The sequence below is a fragment of the Mesitornis unicolor genome, unplaced genomic scaffold (assembly GCF_000695765.1).
Source record: "Mesitornis unicolor isolate BGI_N332 unplaced genomic scaffold, ASM69576v1 scaffold24085, whole genome shotgun sequence".
Classification (NCBI taxonomy): domain Eukaryota; kingdom Metazoa; phylum Chordata; class Aves; order Mesitornithiformes; family Mesitornithidae; genus Mesitornis; species Mesitornis unicolor.
In genome coordinates this window covers 48-19,331 of record NW_010185154.1, presented here as the reverse complement: position 1 = coordinate 19,331, position 19,284 = coordinate 48, and the positions used below count along the sequence as shown (strand labels likewise).

The 19,284-nt window shown below is 43.4% G+C and overlaps 1 protein-coding gene across 1 annotated transcript; it reads right to left on the bottom strand.

Annotated features, from left to right (window-relative positions):
• Positions 1-2,489: 2,489 nt before the first annotated feature.
• BBS2 (Bardet-Biedl syndrome 2) lies at positions 2,490-18,170 on the bottom strand (the record flags this gene model as incomplete). Its single annotated transcript, XM_010184750.1, has 16 exons — positions 2,490-2,725; positions 3,357-3,505; positions 4,219-4,331; positions 4,783-4,920; positions 5,440-5,571; positions 6,433-6,562; positions 7,230-7,401; positions 7,972-8,116; positions 8,922-9,061; positions 10,939-11,074; positions 12,356-12,442; positions 13,355-13,459; positions 15,864-15,941; positions 17,201-17,263; positions 17,548-17,673; positions 17,943-18,170. Coding segments are annotated over 16 exons (2,049 nt in total), but the record flags the coding sequence as incomplete, so codon positions are not given.
• Positions 18,171-19,284: the final 1,114 nt, after the last annotated feature.

Below are 19,284 nucleotides of genomic sequence, written 5' to 3'. Positions count from 1 at the left end.
TTTGCTTGTAAAGTACTCATTATTATGGAAAGAAATAGGAATATTAAATATATACATACCCACAAAATGAGTCAGTAGAACAATACAGAAAAATAGGATTGAGAGTGGTAAGTGAGGAGAGTTCTGGAGTGTGAGCAGCAGAGAGACCAGGCAAGACGGACTCGTGCAGACGTCGCTCAGCTCGGCTGCACAAGGACTCGCATTTCCACCAGCTGAACGCACCTCCAAAGCCTGGCATTTGATGCAGGGTGCCAGCAGCTTTTGGTTTGTTAAGTTCTGAGTCGCTCAAGTACTTCACAACAGATATTTAGGGATTTGGTAGCTGTCAGTTTGCTGAGTAGCTGAAAACAGGAACAACTGGGTAAGGAGTGAGGCAGAACAGTTTCGCTGTACAACCAGACTGAAGGAGCCATCTCGGCCTTCACAAACACACAGCAAAGAAGTTCTGACACCAGGTAGTGAATTACTGTTAATTAAGACGAGCAGCAACCCATGGGACTTGGAGGAACAAGTAAAAAGTGAAATGAGATAACCTGTTGTCAAGCTGTCAACTGTTTTGGTTTTTTCAAACTCCAAACTGGAACTTGGACACTGAAGGTGGCTGCTACAGACCCCAGTGCAGGCTCAGCTTACGTCAGCCTCCTGCTGCAGACAGCCAAGGGCTGCTTTGTTTCAACAGGCAACTGCAAACCTGGTATCACTTCAGCTCAAGATTGTACATTTGGCAAAGATAAAAGTTGTTTTTACAGGAAAATAAAGGACAGATTTGTTGTCAGAGACTTAGCTGGGGGAAATCAGCCTTATCAGAGGTCTGGGCTGTGACCGAAGGACTGGCCTCGCTGCCAAGAGCAAAGCAGAGCTGTTACTGGAAGCGCCTGGTGTGCAGCCCTGGGGATCAGGCTGATGGGAAAGCTGCTTCCTGATCAGAGTCACTCTCTTACCCCTGAAAGAACTACCTAAAGGTAAGTAAGCAAGCGTTAGGATTTTAAAGCAAAGAACAAAAGAGGCTGGCGCAGTGGGAACAGGTACAGCAGGTGGCAGAAAGCCCAGCACGTACGCCAGGAGACTGCTCCATAATCAAGAGTTAAAGCTGCTTGCTTAGAACAGCATGGGTGGCTCACCACCCTTTTACCAAGGAGCTGGATTTGACTAACAACCAGGTTCTTAAAAGGATTCAAATGAGCTCCGGCTGCAGATGTGAAGTCACAGAGACCTGTGCTCCTGGCAGCGCAGCTCTCCGTGCTGAAAAGGCCCAGGCAGCAGCAAGGGGCCGTTCTGGGGATTAAAACGTATCGCAGGAATTACAGTCCCCATTCAACTGACCGCGTGCTAATCGGCTGCTCTGTAACAAACGCTGGGCCACTTTAATTCAGTATTGGCAAGTACGAGACAGACCAAGCTACCACAGAACTTCATTTCACAGAGGGGGACTGCCCCCTCCACAGCCACACTGCAAACACCGACCCACGGCCAACACGGGAGCTCGAAGCACTGGGGACCAACTTCCATCCTGTGCAGGGTATTTTTAGCTTCTAGAAGAAACTTGCTTTGGCAAAGGTTCTAAAATATCTTTAGATCTAAAAATCCAGCCTTACTGTAATATTTAATCCAATTCTAAGAAGTCCCAGAACTAATGAAGACATTTGAGCCAGAAGCCAAGAGATTTTTTTAATGCCTTCTTTTGATCCTATTAAGTATTGCCAGCTCTTCATGAGTATGCACCAGCTTGGGTGTGTAGCTTGGTTTTGTTGTTCCCGAAATGCACCCTTGCCCACCCCAGCATCTCCAGTAGCATGGAATGAGCAGCAGAAAGCAAAACTTCCTGCAATCCAGGTGTGGGGAGAGTGTCGGATATGGAACAAACTGCTTCCTACCTGCGTGGATCCCGCAGCTGGACAGCTATCAGAAATCTTCTGGCTTAAAAGCCAGCAAAGAGCTGTTATCCCTTCGGTGCTTCTAGTGCACTGAACTGCAGTCTACCCAAAGAGCAGCACATCCCTGCAATGAAATGTGGGATTCTCTGACACAGAAGAACTCTGCTTGGGAAACAGGCCAGGAGCTGGCAACAGGTTCCTAAAACCCCGTTCCAAAGTTAGCAGCCCCCTGGTCCAGTGTTTCAGGTTACGACTCCTCACCCACCTCCAGGTCCTTAACAACACAAGTGCAGTACCAGGCGTAGCCCAGCTCAGTGTGTGCAGAGACTACGCAGCAAAACCAGAAACGTTTTTCAACAAATAAACTTAACTGTGCGCATCTCCCCAGCTAAATCAGACCAAAAGCATAAAAACCAGTCTATGTTTTAATGAAAAATGCTGACGTCTTAACTACAAAATATATTAAAATACATAAATAAATTACTGTAAGAAAAATAACTGCTCCAAGGTTATACTTCTCTTGCATAAATACCATATCTGCACTTAAAACTCTGTTGCTCTCTTCACAAAGTCTGCTGTCCTTTGGCCTGCGTAACATTTATTGCCTGATGGCTTAACTAAAACACTACCTTTGCAATTACTTCACACTACAGTGAAGTAGGGACTCAATGAACCCCTTGTCGTGACTGGTCTGTAATCTGCCAGCTGCATGGAAACACTGCAGCTGCTGCTCCTCCAGCCGTTCTAAGAAGAGGCTGTTCCCACACGCATTATCCTGAAGAGCACGTTAAAGTTGTTGCTTCTGATCGCATCCCGACAAGCGCTGATCACTTGTGTTTTGGGTTTGCCAACTGTAAAGGCAAAAAGAGGAAAGTTACCGAGTAAGAAACTGGTAAAGATACTCAGTAGGTCTAGTCTCAAAATGTAGGGGTTTCTTTCAAATATTTTTAAACAGTGTCACCTTTTTCTAATACATAAATACAATCCTTTCTTGAAAGAAGATTTTTCTGTATTATATTATAGTATTACAGCATATAATATATCCTCTATTATAGTAGAGCCTAAAGGGCTTGTTGAAAGGGGAATGCTGTAAACACAAAATAATACCTCCTTCCTCAAAGACCTACAAAGCTGATAATATAGACAAACAGCCTTGCTTAAGTTCATAGCTTCACTTTAAAGCAGAATTGTAGATGAAGAACAGAAACACTACTTTAAAAACATTTTTAAACTGCGTTCAACAAAATTATCAGTTTCCACACCACTGCTTTGAACTGTTCTTTCTGAAGCTGTGAGCCCTGATGACACTGGACACTCACAGTTCACAGGCAATTGGCTATGACTGAAAAATGAAAGATTACTTCTACTAATTTAGCTTCAGGCCACAAACCCTGAAGTCATTTAACTAACCCAGGTGGCCTCTGAGACGCATCTTATCTGCCTCGCTGGCGTCCAAGACTCCCCGTTTCCACACACACTTACCACGTAACCGCCCAGCCCTCTGGATTGCCTGATTCACAGCTTTCAGGTTATTCAACAGCTCCGTGTGATTGTTGCAACGAATTTTGTACTGATTTATTAAATCTCTGTTAAGATCATACAGCTCGACGTACCGCGTCTTCATGTTTTTCCTGGGGGAACAATCAGTCCAGTTATTTGCATCTCTGCGGACAAGGAAGTCACTCCTGGTTTGTCAACAGACAGGTGTAGCGCTGCGTGGTTGTGATGCCTACCACAGTTACCCGTATGCCTGCCAGCTACAAGACAACAGACTTGTCTAGACATGCTGCTTATACTCATTATTCTACTGAAAAGAAAAAAAAAAGGTCTATTTAGTCTATTTTTGCAGTTCCTTTATCTGGCAATCCACAGAGGAGATGCCACTTTCCCCAGCGAAACTAACACTGCTCTGCAGTGGCTCAGACCTCTTCACCGCTTCCCTTGACCATATAGGAAACTAGCAGGAGAACACAGCAAGCCAGACTGAAAGGACTGACACCTACAGTCTCTTTCTTGGTGTTCTCAAAAGTTCACACACCACAGACAGCTTTACTGCTTTCTTCCCTTAATGTTTCTTTTCTAATCCATCTTGAGGTCGATTAACCCCACTGGCTCTATGCTAAGACCCTACCTTTGCCCTTTTGCCTTCCCCAGACTGGTTTTCCACCTAAAGAACAAGACAAGGCTCAAGAAGAGCTCACGGTGTGACCAGCAAAGGTACCAGTTCTACATCAAGAGTTGTAACTAGGCAACCCCTGTATCATGTAAATGTTGTTTTGTGCTCACACGGCCAAGACTGGCCACTCTAAACTCAAAACACACAAGCTAAGCAGGAATTGCTCACATGTCTCCCAGGAGTCGTGCGTCTTCTGCCTGAACCAGCATGCTGCGGATGAGGTTGGAGCGTTCAGCCATGTCGGCAGTGAGCCTCTGATCCACGGTGTGGTGTTCATCCACCTGTGCAAGGCAAACAGTCAGAAGGGGAATACAGGTAATGGTTCAAGCTACACCTCAGCCCAGTGTAATAGGAAATAACAGCCCAGCTTAACCTACCAGCATCCCTGGGACCGTCCTCCTTCCCCTCACTCCCTGGCTGCCAGAGCAGTACCCTGGCCCTGAGAAGGGGATGATGAGGCTCAGATACAGACCTTACACCCTGATCCAAATCCACAGCTCAGTCTCCCAGGTAATATATTGACATTATTCTAAACTATCAGCTGCTGGAGACCAAGGGCCTGTTCTACAGAACAAAGTTGAGGGTACCTCATTATTCTTTACACAGAACATAACAGCGAACCATTGCTGGCTGATTTCCATGAAGGAGATAAAGCAGTTTAGAGATCTTGTCTTACAAATGCCCCCTGTGACTGCTTAGCTGCCATTTTAGAAACTTCCGACGCCTCCTTACCTTGACCAACACCTTCCGCAGCTCCTCAAAGTACGCAGGGAAATCTGCTTCCACCTGCAAATCTTCAATGGCCAGAAAGGAGGCCAATGACTGGATAATGTCACCAGCCAGATCAATGTCATCCGTGTTGATGGAAATCTGTTAGATAGGAAAGAAAGCACTTCAGCACTTTTCCATGCCAAAACCCCTCCCCAGACTACCCAGCAGGGCTGTCTCTCCAATAGTCAGGCTCAAAGCAGTTCATTCTACCAAGAGGGAAAATTGTTGCATGAGCAAGCTCTAAAGCTTTTAATAGATGAAGAGACACTGATTTCAAACAGGCCTAGGGCAAAGAGGCATCTGTGCATACAGGACCAGTGCAAAAGTTACAAGCAGCTTCTGTGCCTCAAATTATGGCTCCCTGAAACCACTCTGTGTGGGAACAAATACTTTCTTGCAGATCCGTAGGCTAAGCAGTTTTCTTCATTAACTCACCCTGGAATTTTACACACTAACAGTAAAACAGTCCCAAAAGTTTCCAGAAACATCCCTAAAACATGAATACTTCCTCTGCCTGTTCAGTCCTTCTTCATTTTCACTGCCTGGTGTTGGTACCACCCTTAAGTTTCACCAGAGTACAATTAAACGGGTGTTCCCCTTGTTCATGAAGGTACTCACCTCTCCGCCAGGCTTGATTTTGATGCAGAGCTGTCCTGCATTACGAAGGGAAGTGAAGCAAACCTGAAAGGGAGCACTCTGAAACTCCGCATCCTCTGGCAGCAAGAAGCTCTGATTCAGCCACATTACAACCTTCCAAAAATAAAACGAAGAGCATCAGCCATCACCTGTGTGGAACGCTTGGAGAACCACACCATGTCCCTGCTACGCTCTGTCCAGGGTACTCTGGAAATTTTGTTTACTAAATTTCATCCCCTAAACTCATGCCATGAACTTGTTAGAATGGGGACAGTTGACTTCCTGCTCCAGAGCTGAATATTCCTAAGAAAATCAAATCCAACATCCAGAGATCCCAGCCCAAGGTCAAAACAAAAGCCCAGACCTGGAGACTGGAGAAAGCTGGGAAGCAAGGCTTGGTTCTACTGCAAGAATTTAAAGGAAGGTTTTGTTTCACCTTGTTTTTTGCCTTGGCCATGCAGTAAAGATCATGGAAACATGACAGAGCCCTAAAGTTATGAGGGAAATAATCGGCTCTAGTGACTGCCATCCCACAATTCAGATCTTGTAGAGTCAAAGCTGCAGCACTGCTGCTCATTTGTTAGGAATCTGAGCCATTATCTGGGCACTGGACTGCCTTTTTCCTGTTCTCTGCTCATTTACAGAGTTCATCACTCACTACAGGGCTCCTGCTGCTGGCACTCCATCAACTGTCACACAGCAAACAAGATGACTTCTGAAACACCTCAAGTTCTCAGGCCATTAGTTCCTGCAGGAATTCCCAAAGCACAGAATGCCTCTACTGAGACATCTTTTAAAGAAGGAAAGGAAAAAAATGCACTGAGTCAAGTGGTAATACACAGACTCCCACGGCCAGCAGTGCAGTTCACTGCGTTATTTCTCCTTTGCCCTCAGAAATCTCAAGCTAATTGCAAACCCTCCACCTGCAGTATCTGTACGCAGGGCTGGGAAACAGGAAGCAGAGCAGAAACTCACCCTTTGTGGTCTCTCATTCATTGTACAGTTAACAAAGCTCAGGGGCTCCGTGGCCAAGTCTGGGCTGCTCAGGGCATACATTGAAAAGCGGGGAAGCTGTTTTGTCAACTCAAATACATGGAACTGTGTGCTGGAAGCAATTGAAAGGAAAAATAGAGACAGTGACTAACATACCAAAGATTCACCTATTGTTACTCCTGGTTATTTTTTATCTGGCTACTGACATCGGCAGCTTCCAGTCAGGTAATCAGCTGCTTACCATTTCCCAGAAAAACCACTGAAACTTGGAAATTCCAGGCTTATCACATCATGAGGTTGAACGATTCCTCACCATTGCTTACATTTTCCATAATCCCTCCACTGAAATATATTCTCTATGCTTACACATTTAAAATTTTACTGTGTAACTGAGTATCTTCTTTACAGGTTCAGTGAACTCTTATTAAAAGCAATAATAAAGAAAAATAGAGAAAACAAGAAGGAAATTATAGGCTCATACGTTCTTTCTGCAGTGACTGGCTAGCTCTCAAAACATGCCTCCTTGTTCAGGGAAAGGCAGAGCACAGCAGGTCCCAGTGACTCCAGAGCATTTAGACTTTATCCGGAGAAGAGCTCAGCATCACAGGTGCAAGAGTGTTTTTAGGAAAGCATTCCAGCTCTCCTTCCAGTAACACAGCAAAGTGGGGCACCAGGGAATTAACGGTGTCCTTCCCATGGGACAAGCATGAAGCCACATCACTGCTGTTACCTGGTCACACAGCTCTAGAGACCAGCAGAGATCACAACACAAAACTCACCTGTTCCTGTAACCCACAAAGGCTTTGATGTGCAAATCCACAGGGACATCTTTGGGTGGAGTAAGGGGAACGCGAACACAGCCCGAGAGGTTCTGAAGACTGGGGTGTACCACATGGCTCTCTCCTTCAAATATGCCTTCAGCAAAGATCAGCACCGCACGGATGATTGTGTCTTAGCAACAGGAAGAAAAAGGAATTCTTAAATTAATACCTGTCCTCCGGCAACAAACCACCGCTGTTTTCGGAATTAAGCACAGCCAACTTTTCACACCCCTCCTCTGAATTATTAAAACATCCCAAATGACCAGCATGACCACACCTGGACCTAACTGCATCCTCAGCACACCTGGTGCTAGGTGGATTTGCTCTCTTGGGGTCGTTCCAGTTTTGCATATAAAGCCAGCTGAGGTCCAGCTGCATTCATGCAACACCCTCACTAACATGGTTGTAGATTAATGTTTAGAGTCAACACAAGGAGTGTTGCAGGGATCACCAAGACTCCTTTCATCCAAATTAAATGTTAATTGCCTTGGAAAATAACACACAAGAAACAAATTCCATCAAATTCCTCTCCTCTGAGAGCCATCAAAGGAACACAGCTTGATTCAAAACTCTGTGAAAGGAAGGAAATCACAAAGGGGAAGATACAGACAATAAAGGGGAGACAGGCAAATCACCAGCTAAATATAACTAAACATTTACATGAATTTACATGAAATTAATGTCAACGGTTACCACTCACCATTTGTGGTGGAAATACATAGCTCCACATGGGCAGACTGGCTGTCAGAGCCCAGATTAACAGAGAGTGCTGTCTGGAGTTGGGTATTTGCTGGAATCACACCTCTCTGCCCATCAGCTTCCTTCAACTGAGTGTTCAGGTCTGCCTGCTGCAAAACACATACCCTTCAGTACCAGAATGTCAAGATTTTAATTCAAACAACCTAGAAAACATACGCACAAGTCAGCTCTCTTTTCTTGCAGGACAAGGCTGTGTTTCAGCAATTCCCAGACACTTCACGTAGCTATGAACAGCAGCTGAATTAGGTGTGGAGCTGTGAACACTTGTGCTACAATTTGTTCAAGTGCTTTATTGTTACTGGAGCTCAGCTCTGTACCCAAACTTTTATTCAAAAAAGCACTTAACATATATTCAGTTTTCAGCACAAGCTTAAATAATTCCATGCTTTTGCTATGGTGGGCATTTACAGTTCAAATATGAGTACGCTCTTTCCTCAGACTATTTTGCAGAGCTATTTCTGCACCTTCACCACCAAGCCACAAGCGCAGTTCCCACACCCTGGCAGTCCTCCCAGCCCTCACCGAATTTCCTGATCCTCTCTCACACAATCCCCTCTAACCCCCAAAAGCTGGTTTATGCATTGAAAATTACGACTCATAGTCATAAGTCAAAGCACAGGGCTGAACAGAATCCAGCAGTAAACACAACTGCCCTGGCAAACTGACAGAGCAAGGAAAATATTACTCATTAAAATACAAAAAGCAAGTTCTGAACTTGCACAGGGAACAAGCCAGATGCAGAAGCAGGAATCCCCAGCAGACAATCTTGCTGCATCCTAACAGGTGACAGCTCTGACTTGGCTGGAGTGCCCCACGACCACTTCCCAGATTACCCTGGATTTACAGCAATAGGAAGGTGTGCTTTGGCCCTACACATTGTTTAAGCAGTACCTTTGCGTTTTCCTCGTAATTTCTTAATTCCAGTAGCAGATTTTGTTTCTTTTGACTAAGTTCTCGGATCAGATCCTGCTCAGCACTTGTATCCATTAGGTTCCCTTTCATCTCCTCACCTCCTGGCAGATACCCTCGGACTGCACAGAAACAAAACACTCAATTTCAGCAAAGCCTTTCACAGCCCCCCCAAAACTTGAGTTTCTGTAACAAGACCCCCTTGTAGCACCTCAGCAGCAGACACCAATTCTGGGCTTTGGTATCAGTCAGCTGAAAACCTGAGCCTTGATTTACACCCACAGAGGCTCAGACTTTCCTGGTGATTAGCATAAGAGAACTGCACATTTAAAAAAAGAAAAAAAGGTGAATTTCCAACCTGCCTTTAAGCTGTCTTCACCTGACCAGACAAGTGCAGTGCCCAGTTCTTTTGCGAGAGGATTCCCACTGCAATCCTTCTTTCAGGTGCTTAGGCAAGTTCGCAATTATGCAAAATTAATAAAACGTGTACCTGGATTTCTAGAGCTGCTAAGAGGAGCTGTTACTGTTTGAAGCAACTGTAAGTCACTGTCAATCAGCCAGCAAACAAGATTTACCCACATTAGTTTTTCCCCAAATCACAGGATACTTCACTTCAAGGGGTAAGACCTGTTTCCCAGTAGCCCAGTGGAACCCAGAGTTATGGAAATACCTCCAACTGCCTGTGGAGACCAAAGAGCTGAGCAGATGATGAGACAGAGACACTTGCTAGAAACTTCCATTTTGCTCTAGGGCTGCGTGCTCTGATTGCAGCTGACAAAATCTTAATCCTGCAAAGAATACGCTGTCTGACTGCTTAACTCCCATAAAAAGTTGCAGGGAACTTGAAAAGCATCCAGCATCCACGCTGTCCTCTGAGGAAAGGACTCGCTGTATTATTTCTGAGTGATTTGTTCATTTAAAATGAGAGCAAGACAGAAAATACACCGAAACACAGAACACCTCACATGAAAGGATTAATGACAAAGACTATGAGAATGCATTCTTCATATAAGCCCAACAACAGAGCTATTACTATTTAGTAACACCTAAATGCTCCAGCCTAAAGGGATCCCCACTGTGCCAAGGTTTGGGTATGATGGACGCATCAGAAAAGGATGATCACGTTCAGAGACATTAACCTACATAGACTTGCTAGGATGAGGTATCTTCAGAACTGGGTACAGCGCTCCTCTTCTGCAAGCTTGGGAAAAAGGTTTATGTGCTGAAGCCAAAGCACAGCATATCCCCAAAGCCTGTGATTAAGACAGACAGCAAAACACTTGCTATTTAACAAGGACAGGCTTTTGTTCCAAATAGGTTGTGCCAGACCTGCTTGTCTCAGGCCACTGACGCCAAGCAGTCGGATAATCATACCAGTTGTCTTTCCTGGAGCCATCCCTGGAAATTCATGCTGAGCTTATTTAAATAATCTGTGATCATATTTGTTTCCACTCATTGAAACCAGGCCTGACTTTCTGAATGCATGGTGGGATAAATTCACCAGTTCTCCAGTCTCGGGACAACATTTTCCAGGAAACAAAGAGTTGTTACCAACTGAAACGTCTAATTAAAAAACTATTCTCCCTTGGAAGAAAACCAAAATACACACACCCTTAGCTCTCTGTATAGCAACCAAAAACTTATCACAAATAGGAGAAAAGATTTTCTATACATTTATCTATAACAATGTTGCCTGAAGAACCATGGTCTGTACTGCATGTAGTTATCTTTGCATTATTAGATGGGACTTCTGTTAGGCAAACTAATTTTGATGGCTTCTTGGATCATAATGAAACACATGCTGATTATCACAGAGAAAGCAATATTCAAAATCCTGTTTAGAGATAGCGTAAGTCAAAATTCCCTTAACCTCCCATAAAGTAAAGGGAATCTGGCACACAAACTTGCTTATGGAACTGAAACGTTTAGCTGATCTGAGATGACGTGATGTGCCTGGCACTATTGTGTACTAAATTAATATCCTGAACGATGCTCTTACCTTCACCATCAACTGAACAGCAGATTAACTGGGTGCTTCCATCCATTCTGTAATCCCCTTCCACCACCCCTGCAATGGAGGAAGCAAAGTTGTCCTTAAAGATGACCTCCCCAGTTCGGTCACTGCGTGCATCAACCTGGAACAACAAAGAGTTCCAAGGCACAGCATGAACAGGAAAGCTATATCCAAAATATACCTCATGCCATAGTCTGAGCTGTTAACCAGAAGCCAGCTGCACTCACAGAACTGCAGGTGAACTTGCAGCTCAGCTTGCAGCTCTGCTGATCAGAACAACACACATGAAAAAATACCATCAAGAAATGACCTCTAGACAGACTCAGCTAGAAGGAACTGCAGAGACACTTCCCTAAGCTACAAACAAAAGGAAGAAAGAAGGGGGCTGCAAGTCTGCACTAGGAAGATTATGCACTCCTGAATGCAGCAATGATGGGACTAAACCAGAAAAAACTTTAATGCGGTATCCACAATCTCTCAGCTGCAGTCTGTGTATGATGAATTATTTTTATTCACAAATATCACAGCCTTGAATTATCTTTCATTGGAGAAGAACAGAGAGAGGGCTCAGCTCCGTGCAGTGTCTTTTCCAAAGCACAGGACTCAGCATTAAGTCTTTCTAGGAGCTGGGGGCTGTTTCAAAACAACAAGCAGGGCAGAGACTGCCAGTGGAAAAGAACAAAGAGTAAAGCAAGGAGAGGTTCTGTCTTTAACAATGTTATACACCTAATCCAACATAAGTTACAACATATCTGGGCTCTAGACTGCCAGCTTGATATGAAGTTAATTAAATTCCCCCAGGCTAATGAGAGTAATGAGAGGTGTGAAGAAAGCAGCATAGCTTTACCAAAAAAAAACTGGCAAGCTGTGTCCAGGAGAGATTTGGAAACTAGAACAGTCACTTCTGGCAGAGGGGAATACCAAGCACCAGGCTTAAGAGACTGGGACTGAGATGCATAGAATGTCTTTACATAAAATTAAACAATGCTTGATTAATCCTGCCATAGCCAAGACTGACGCTGCTCTCCTGTTACACAACCGCTCCGTCCCCCCCGCAGTCTGAGAACATTCAGGAAGCACCACAGAGGATTATTAGCATGTGCTCAAGGCACAGCTGAGAAGAGATACTCAGGAGCTCCAGGATGTGGCATGCGATCTCCGCTACCATGGGAACAACTTACCACACCTTAGCGATGGACTAAGCCGAGGAAGCAGCTTTTCTCTGATCTTGCACTTGGTGCAGGATGCACCAGCCAAACGAGGTTTACTGCAGTGGCTCTTTGGCACTCAGTTTTCAACAGTCTTTTTGATTTTTGCTGTTCTCCTTCAGACAGTTTAAGACCCTTGTTCAAACACAGCTGCCAGATGTTCAGCTCCTCATTTCCCCCCTGTATAAACTCACCTTCCCATTGGACCAGCCAGTGATCAACTCAGGCACACCATCAGAGTTCAGGTCAAAAGCATGAATGCTCATTGCATGGTTCTTAGACTGAGGTCAGAAAAAAAAGGAACAAATTAAGCCTTGGTATGTTTTCTAAATTGCATATACTTGAAACATACACGACACGTAAGTATGAGGCTACAGAGATTACAGAAAGGAAAAGAAAAATTCTTAACAGGAAGTCTGAGCACCGCTATCTGTAACATCACATCTGCCTCTGAAATCTTAGCCCTTGCTTTACAAATCTAGTCCACTGCTCTCAAAGGACCTGATACATTTTCATCCAGGCACATGATTAGAACTCACGAAAACAAAGTGTGAAAAGCCAAATTCTCTAGGGGAAAAAATAAAATAAAATCAGGGCTTTAACACTGCCATAAAACGAGATCACTGACTCAAGCCATTAGCCTCTTCCTGCCACCTCCTAAGGAATCCTTTTTCTCTTATTACTATTAAATAGACTGTCCTAATCTGTATTGTATAAAGAATATTAAAATGAGCATCAAGAAAGGACCTTGTCAATATGATTCGCTACAGCAGCAAATTGCTTTGATACAAAAAATTAGCTTCAAACATAGACAATACAAGATTAATTCACTCTCTGAAAAACAGTTTATTGGTTTAACAATACAGCCAGAGGCATTTTCTAGCCGTGAACTCAAATTTCTCTGTGGCTTAAACAACCCTGCAAAGCTGAAGCAGCACTAGTTGTACGGTTGTATCAGGGTTGTTTAAACCATCACCAGTAGTCCCAGAAGCACTGAAGGAACTGACACGGTATTAATTTTGCAGGTATCTATAAAAATAGGTTTTGTAAGAACAAAATTACATTAAGCTCCATGCTCAGCAGAAAATTTCAAATTCATCCGAGGAGTTGGGATAACGTCAGAAAAACCTGAGATTAGGGACCAAATCTCCTAGCAGCCTTCAAGCTCTCAGTGATTCCAACACGGGACTAACCTTAATCCTCCAGTAGCGGGATGTCTTGTCGTAAACTCCGACTGTGCCATTAGCGAGTGCATAGCCAAACCGACTGCCATACATGGGGCTAAGTGCAGTAACAGTCTTGTGGGGGGCAAGAAGGGAGAGAGAGGATACAGGAGTGAAAACTTCTGCAGCTTCAGGTAACAGAGAACAGACTATAAAACCTCTATCATGGGAACTGTACTCTACTTAAACAGTAAATCAGTCTGCTGTAGGAAAAATTAAATACTGACATATCTAACTTCAGGTTAGAGCTAAGGAGGAAGTTCTTTACTGAGAGGGTCGTCAGAAGCTGGCACAGGCTGCCCAGGGAAGTGGTGGAGTCACCATCCCTGGATGTGTTTAAGGAGCGGGTAGATGAGGTACTTAAGGATATGGTTTAGTGGGTAGACAGGAGCAGTTGGACGTGATGATCTCAGAGGGCTTTTCCAACCGAGCCATTCTGTGATAACTATTTTAAAAAATCAGTCTGAAATTCCCAAAGCCCTCGTAGGATTTCCTCACACAAACTGCATTGCCAGCACTAAGATACACTTCCAGCAAAGACTGCAGAATTGTCCTCAAACCGTGTACTTTGACCAAACATTTCCTACCACAAGCAGCCACACAACTGCTCACAGGATTCGTGTGGCCATCGGTGCTAACACGTCATCATTGAAAAGCCACTCCAAACACACAACATTCCTTAAAGCTTCAGGAGCTGAGGATGCTAAGGAGTTCAACACTACACGGGTTGGGAAAGCCCTAGAGATATTTTTGGTAGAAAATCTTTGCCCAAGATTAGTGAGATAACAAAGAACATCTCCCACAGTTGGAAGTTTTCTAGAACACAATTAGAACACCAGGCAAGGTATTACCTGAAAAATAACAGCTCCAGGGCAAGACCCACAAGCCATAACTCAGTTTGTTTCTCCCTCCTTTTAAGACCTGTCACCTTATAATTCTTCATTGAGCTCAGGCTCTCAGTGCTTGGAAGTGCAGGTTTTTCCACACACTAAGACTAGAGATTTTCATGTCAGGACGAACAATTGCAATTGCCTGTCTGGTCTTCTGTACAACACAGCACAGGAGACTTCCTTAAATTAAATCCTTCACCGGCTTCTTAAACGCAGCTGACTGTGCGCCTTGATTTATTTTGTTTTACCATAAAACATGGTTTCCAAACCCTTTATCTTTCCCCCTCATGATCTTCTAAAAAAGCCTTTCCTAAGTAACAAATCCCTCTAAATTGTGAGCACCCAGCAAAGACAGAAGACCGCAGCAACAGTCAGAAACTCAGGTAGCAGTACTCCCTTTACACCTGATTATCCGTTTATAGATTCAAGAATCACAACAGTCTGCAGCTTCAGTTTCACCAGAGTAAGTGATTAAACACAGAAAATGGAAACTACTAAAGCCTTCCAAAACAAACACAATGTATAAAGCCAGTGCTCCCTGAATTTACCTTCCTAAAAAGAAAGGTTTAGGTGTAGCTGTGTCCTTTTAAACTAGAACAGCAGGATTGTAACAGGCCTCCTAAGACTCTGCAGGTGTGAATTTAAAACAATTCTACTGTGGATCTGGAAACACATCACACATGAGAGCAATGGATCTTTAACTTCCCTTTAGCTAGAGATCACAACATGACTCTAGACTGGCTGCTGCACAGACAGCAGAACATATTATAGGCCCAGTTCCAATTCTGGCTATAGCAACAGCTTCCCTTTCCAGCACACTGCCCGGATTTGTCTTTTATAGCTCTTCATAAGTGGTTTAACAGCTAACTAAGCCTTTTAGTCCCAACTTGGGCAGTGGAAAGACCTCATATCTTCAAGGACAAAGCTCTGTAACATGTCCTTACTCTACCCTGGGCCCAGATGTGTCATGAGAAGGCTAAGATAACTCCTCAATGCAACTAAAATTTAACAGTGGGGCTCTTCTCTCAGTTCTTAAGCTAAAGTGCAACTCCCGCACCTTTTATTTATCCCTCGATAAACCTATCAGCCTCACACTTTACTTGAGGCACCGCAGCCCTGTTTATACAGCCAGTGTGTAACTCCAATTGCAACATAAACCTCCAGTTTTTCCTGGGCAAACCCCTTCTACCTTGTCACACAGTGCCTGGATACACACAGGGGCAAGACACTTCATCATGATTGCATCAACTCATTTGAGGGAACCTTGTAGAAGACGTTATTTTGCTCAGAAGGCACCAAGAGCTTCAATCCCAACCCAGTAACCTTAATCAGGCCCTGACTTTCAGTCGAGCCACAGTTATTTTTCTCAACCTGGTGAAAAGTTTGCAAACAAAGCAAGCAAAGACCCTGTGCATAACGAAAAACATTATTAAACTCTTAACTTTTGCAGTCCTAGCAGATAGATACTGCGCCAAATAGTTAAGTAACTATTTAACTACACAATAAATTTGAACCACAGCAGCTTTACAGTACACAATACTTTCAGCTCCATCAGCAACTATAATAAACACTAGCCAGAAGTAATTTACCTCTGTCTCTGACATTTCTGCCACAATCTCATCTTCCTTAAACACCCGGATGTCAAAATCTTCAGAGCCAACAAGAAGCTAGGGGAAAAAAAAAAAATCCACCTTAAAAATAGTTATTCGAGCTAAGGAATAAAAAGGACATACTCCAGGACCCTGGTTTCTGAATCTTTATACACTGCCTTCACTTTCCATACCCAGCTCTCAGCACATAAACAAAATATAGCCCATGAGAAGCTGTTCAGAAATTGGCTGGAAAAACTGAGATTTTTTTCATTTCCTCAAGAACCCAATCGAGCAAAGGGTCTGTATCAGCTTTATGAAAAACACCAAAGGTGTAGATGCCCTTTACACGCTCCTATAAACATTACACGGCCTAAGTAAACACTCCAAATGAGGATTTTTGAGGAACTAAACAGAAAACCTTAAGTAATTATGATTACAATTGAAAGACAGATGACAAAACCCAAGTACTTCTACCATGATGATTTAATATCGCATTTACCTGCATCTGAAGTATACTAGAAAGCCATTATTTTTCTTAAAGATTTACATTTCTAAGCACAATCCTTTGATTCATTCAGGATGGAAGAATATTTACAACAACAGAGAACGCCATACAAATTCACAGCCTCATCCATCCATTGCGTGGATGCATGATCAGAATGGCAGCTGTTTCCTGTTCTTTGTCTCACATCTTATCAGCAAAATGCTTGTTAGAAGCTATCGCAGAATCACACACAGAATCACTATCTTCATTTTAAATCAGAAAACCAAGTATTTCATTTCCTCAAGTCACTACAAAAAACCAGGAGGACTGGATGTGAAGAGATTCCTTGATTTTCACTAATCACAAGTAAAGCTCTTCACAGCAAAGCTTTCCAGGAGCTCAGTTTACATGTAAGATGCTTGCAAGTTGTTTCTCTGAAGTGTAAAAATGTATTTATAACCCTAGTCAAGAAATACCCCTGAAATGGATGCCTTGCAAATGATGATCACAGGTACTTCATGGTATTTCTCCTACTGTAAAGAGAGAAGTTTTCCATTACAGCTGGCAATTCATCCACCAAAGCAAAGCAGTAACACTATAAGGACCCCTGCTATGTCTAGTTTTACACATTGCAAGTAGTCCCAGAGACCAGCAGCAGCTCCCTGTACATGAACTGAGCATTAGTGCATGTCTTTGCGAGACTAGAGCCCGAAAAAGGCACAACTTCCACACAGGGATGGCTTTAAGTGGTACTATAAGGCAGTTACATCTGATAAGCTCTGGGGTTTTTATTATAATTTCACTACAAGACCATGAAAACAGCTGAATTCATACGTAAATGGTTACAAACCTCATTTTTGCCATCGCCACTGAAGTCACACAGCGCTAATGAACGAACATTGTCTCCGGTAACCTAAAACAAGAAGGATCATCCTCAATACCAATTACAGCTGTCAGAAGTTAAACTGTTTTTATGATCTCAACTGCCACAGAACAATTAACAAAGTCAACATTCAAACATCTGAGCGCACTGAGTACACGACCAAAATACAGCTAAAGGTCTGAGATAAATTAAGAAAGTTCCAAGAGCAGTTCAACAAACAAATTAATATTTATCATATAAAAAAATAATCAACAGGAATTAGTCCCATGGAAAGAACCTTGCAATAACATCAAAAGCACTACGCATAGCCTTACCGTCCAAAAAAGGTCATTTCCTTCACAATCAAAGCCCTGCAGGGCACAGTTTCCACCAATAATAGCAAGTGGAGATGAAATATTTCCCAGCTTTCCAAGAACGATTGCATTGGCTCCATCTGAAACCTACAAAGAAATGTTCCAAGAAAAAGAAACAGCAATGAGACACCAGAGCACTCAAATCAAGAGAGAGCTTCCAACATGATCACTTATTTCCTTTTGGAATATTCCAGGTATTCTAAAGGCAAAATGTTCTGAATACAGTAATGCAAGTAATGCAAAGAACAGAAGCATAATTAATTGACAAACTAATGTAAAAACTGTGATCTTCAGAACGGAAACAAAAAGAAAACAATGAAGACACTAAAAAAACCCCGACAGTTAAATCAACTTACCTCTCTGTAAAACAAATCTGAGTTATTATATACATCGTAAGCCAATAAATTAGTCTGTGTTCCGACCAGAAGACAATCATAACCAAGCTGAGGGTTCAGCACTCCCGAAGCCAGACAAGTGATCCCTTGATTAATGTTGAGAAGAGAAATGTCCGAATCTTGGTTACTCGGCACCATTCGGTTTATGCTTGTTCTCTGCCCTCGGGCATGAGGATTATGAATGAAAACCTGTCGAAACAAAGGTATAAACATTATCACAAAGCATGCATGTGTTTGTATACAAACATGAAAGACTGCTGTCTGCATAATAACTGCGATGGGGAAGAAGGGCATTCACTCAACCAAAGTGAGGACAAAAGAGCTGGGTATTTGCTGACAATATTGACAGCTATTCTTTACTTTTAAACTATACCAGAAAAAGGGAAATGGCAGGAAAACCCAGCAGAGTTGTGCCCCCCTTGTTCTGTTTCTGAAAATGGCAACTTGACAAGTCTTCAGAGTAAGGTGGAAAAGCAAACCAAAGGGAGCAACAACAAACTAACCAAATCATATCCAGCCCTTAACAGTATTACCAAAAAACCCAAACATTTAGGACTGTTTACCTATCTGTAACCTCTGTCTGTTAGTGAACATGGCTAATTTAAAAAGGAGCCCACGATACTGAAGCTCTTACTCTCTGACCAACATTTAGTCACTGTAATTGTTTGAAGCAGAGTCAGGATATTACTGGATATTACGCTCGATAGCTTTTGCTTTATGCCTGTATAGTCTGTGTCTCAAGCTTGTCCTGCCCTGTTCCTAAAGGCTCCAAATTCACATTAATAATAATGCAGGGAAACTTCACAGATGAACTATGCTTATAGTAACAGCAACGTAAATGCCTCTGTGGGTTCATGCTTCAACCTATGTTTTGTTTATTAGTTCAGTTTTATTTATCCCTCTTTTGTTTGCATTTCATACGCAAACAGAGCACACACAATGTTTTCTGTCCCCACAAGGCAGTCTTCACCTCATTATAGAAACCGTAGCACTGCTTCCTGTTAGTAACAGCACTACGGCTCAGTGCTGTAACTGAGCACAGTGCGATACAACCCACAGCTGGAAAAAATCCACTGTCCGCTAGAAAATGTGAACGTTTCCTTGGAGACTTGGGTTACCAGCTATTATATTTTCGCAAAGCCCCTGCTGCCACAGAGCAGCGCTTCCAGTGTCGCTCCCCACACCTGCAGACAGACCCAGTGCCTCCTCCGCGGCTCTCGGCCTCCAGACAGAGGCGAAGCGGCCGAGCCTCCTCCCTTGCGCGGCTCTCACACAGACACAGGGAAGCTGTCAGGCGCTCACA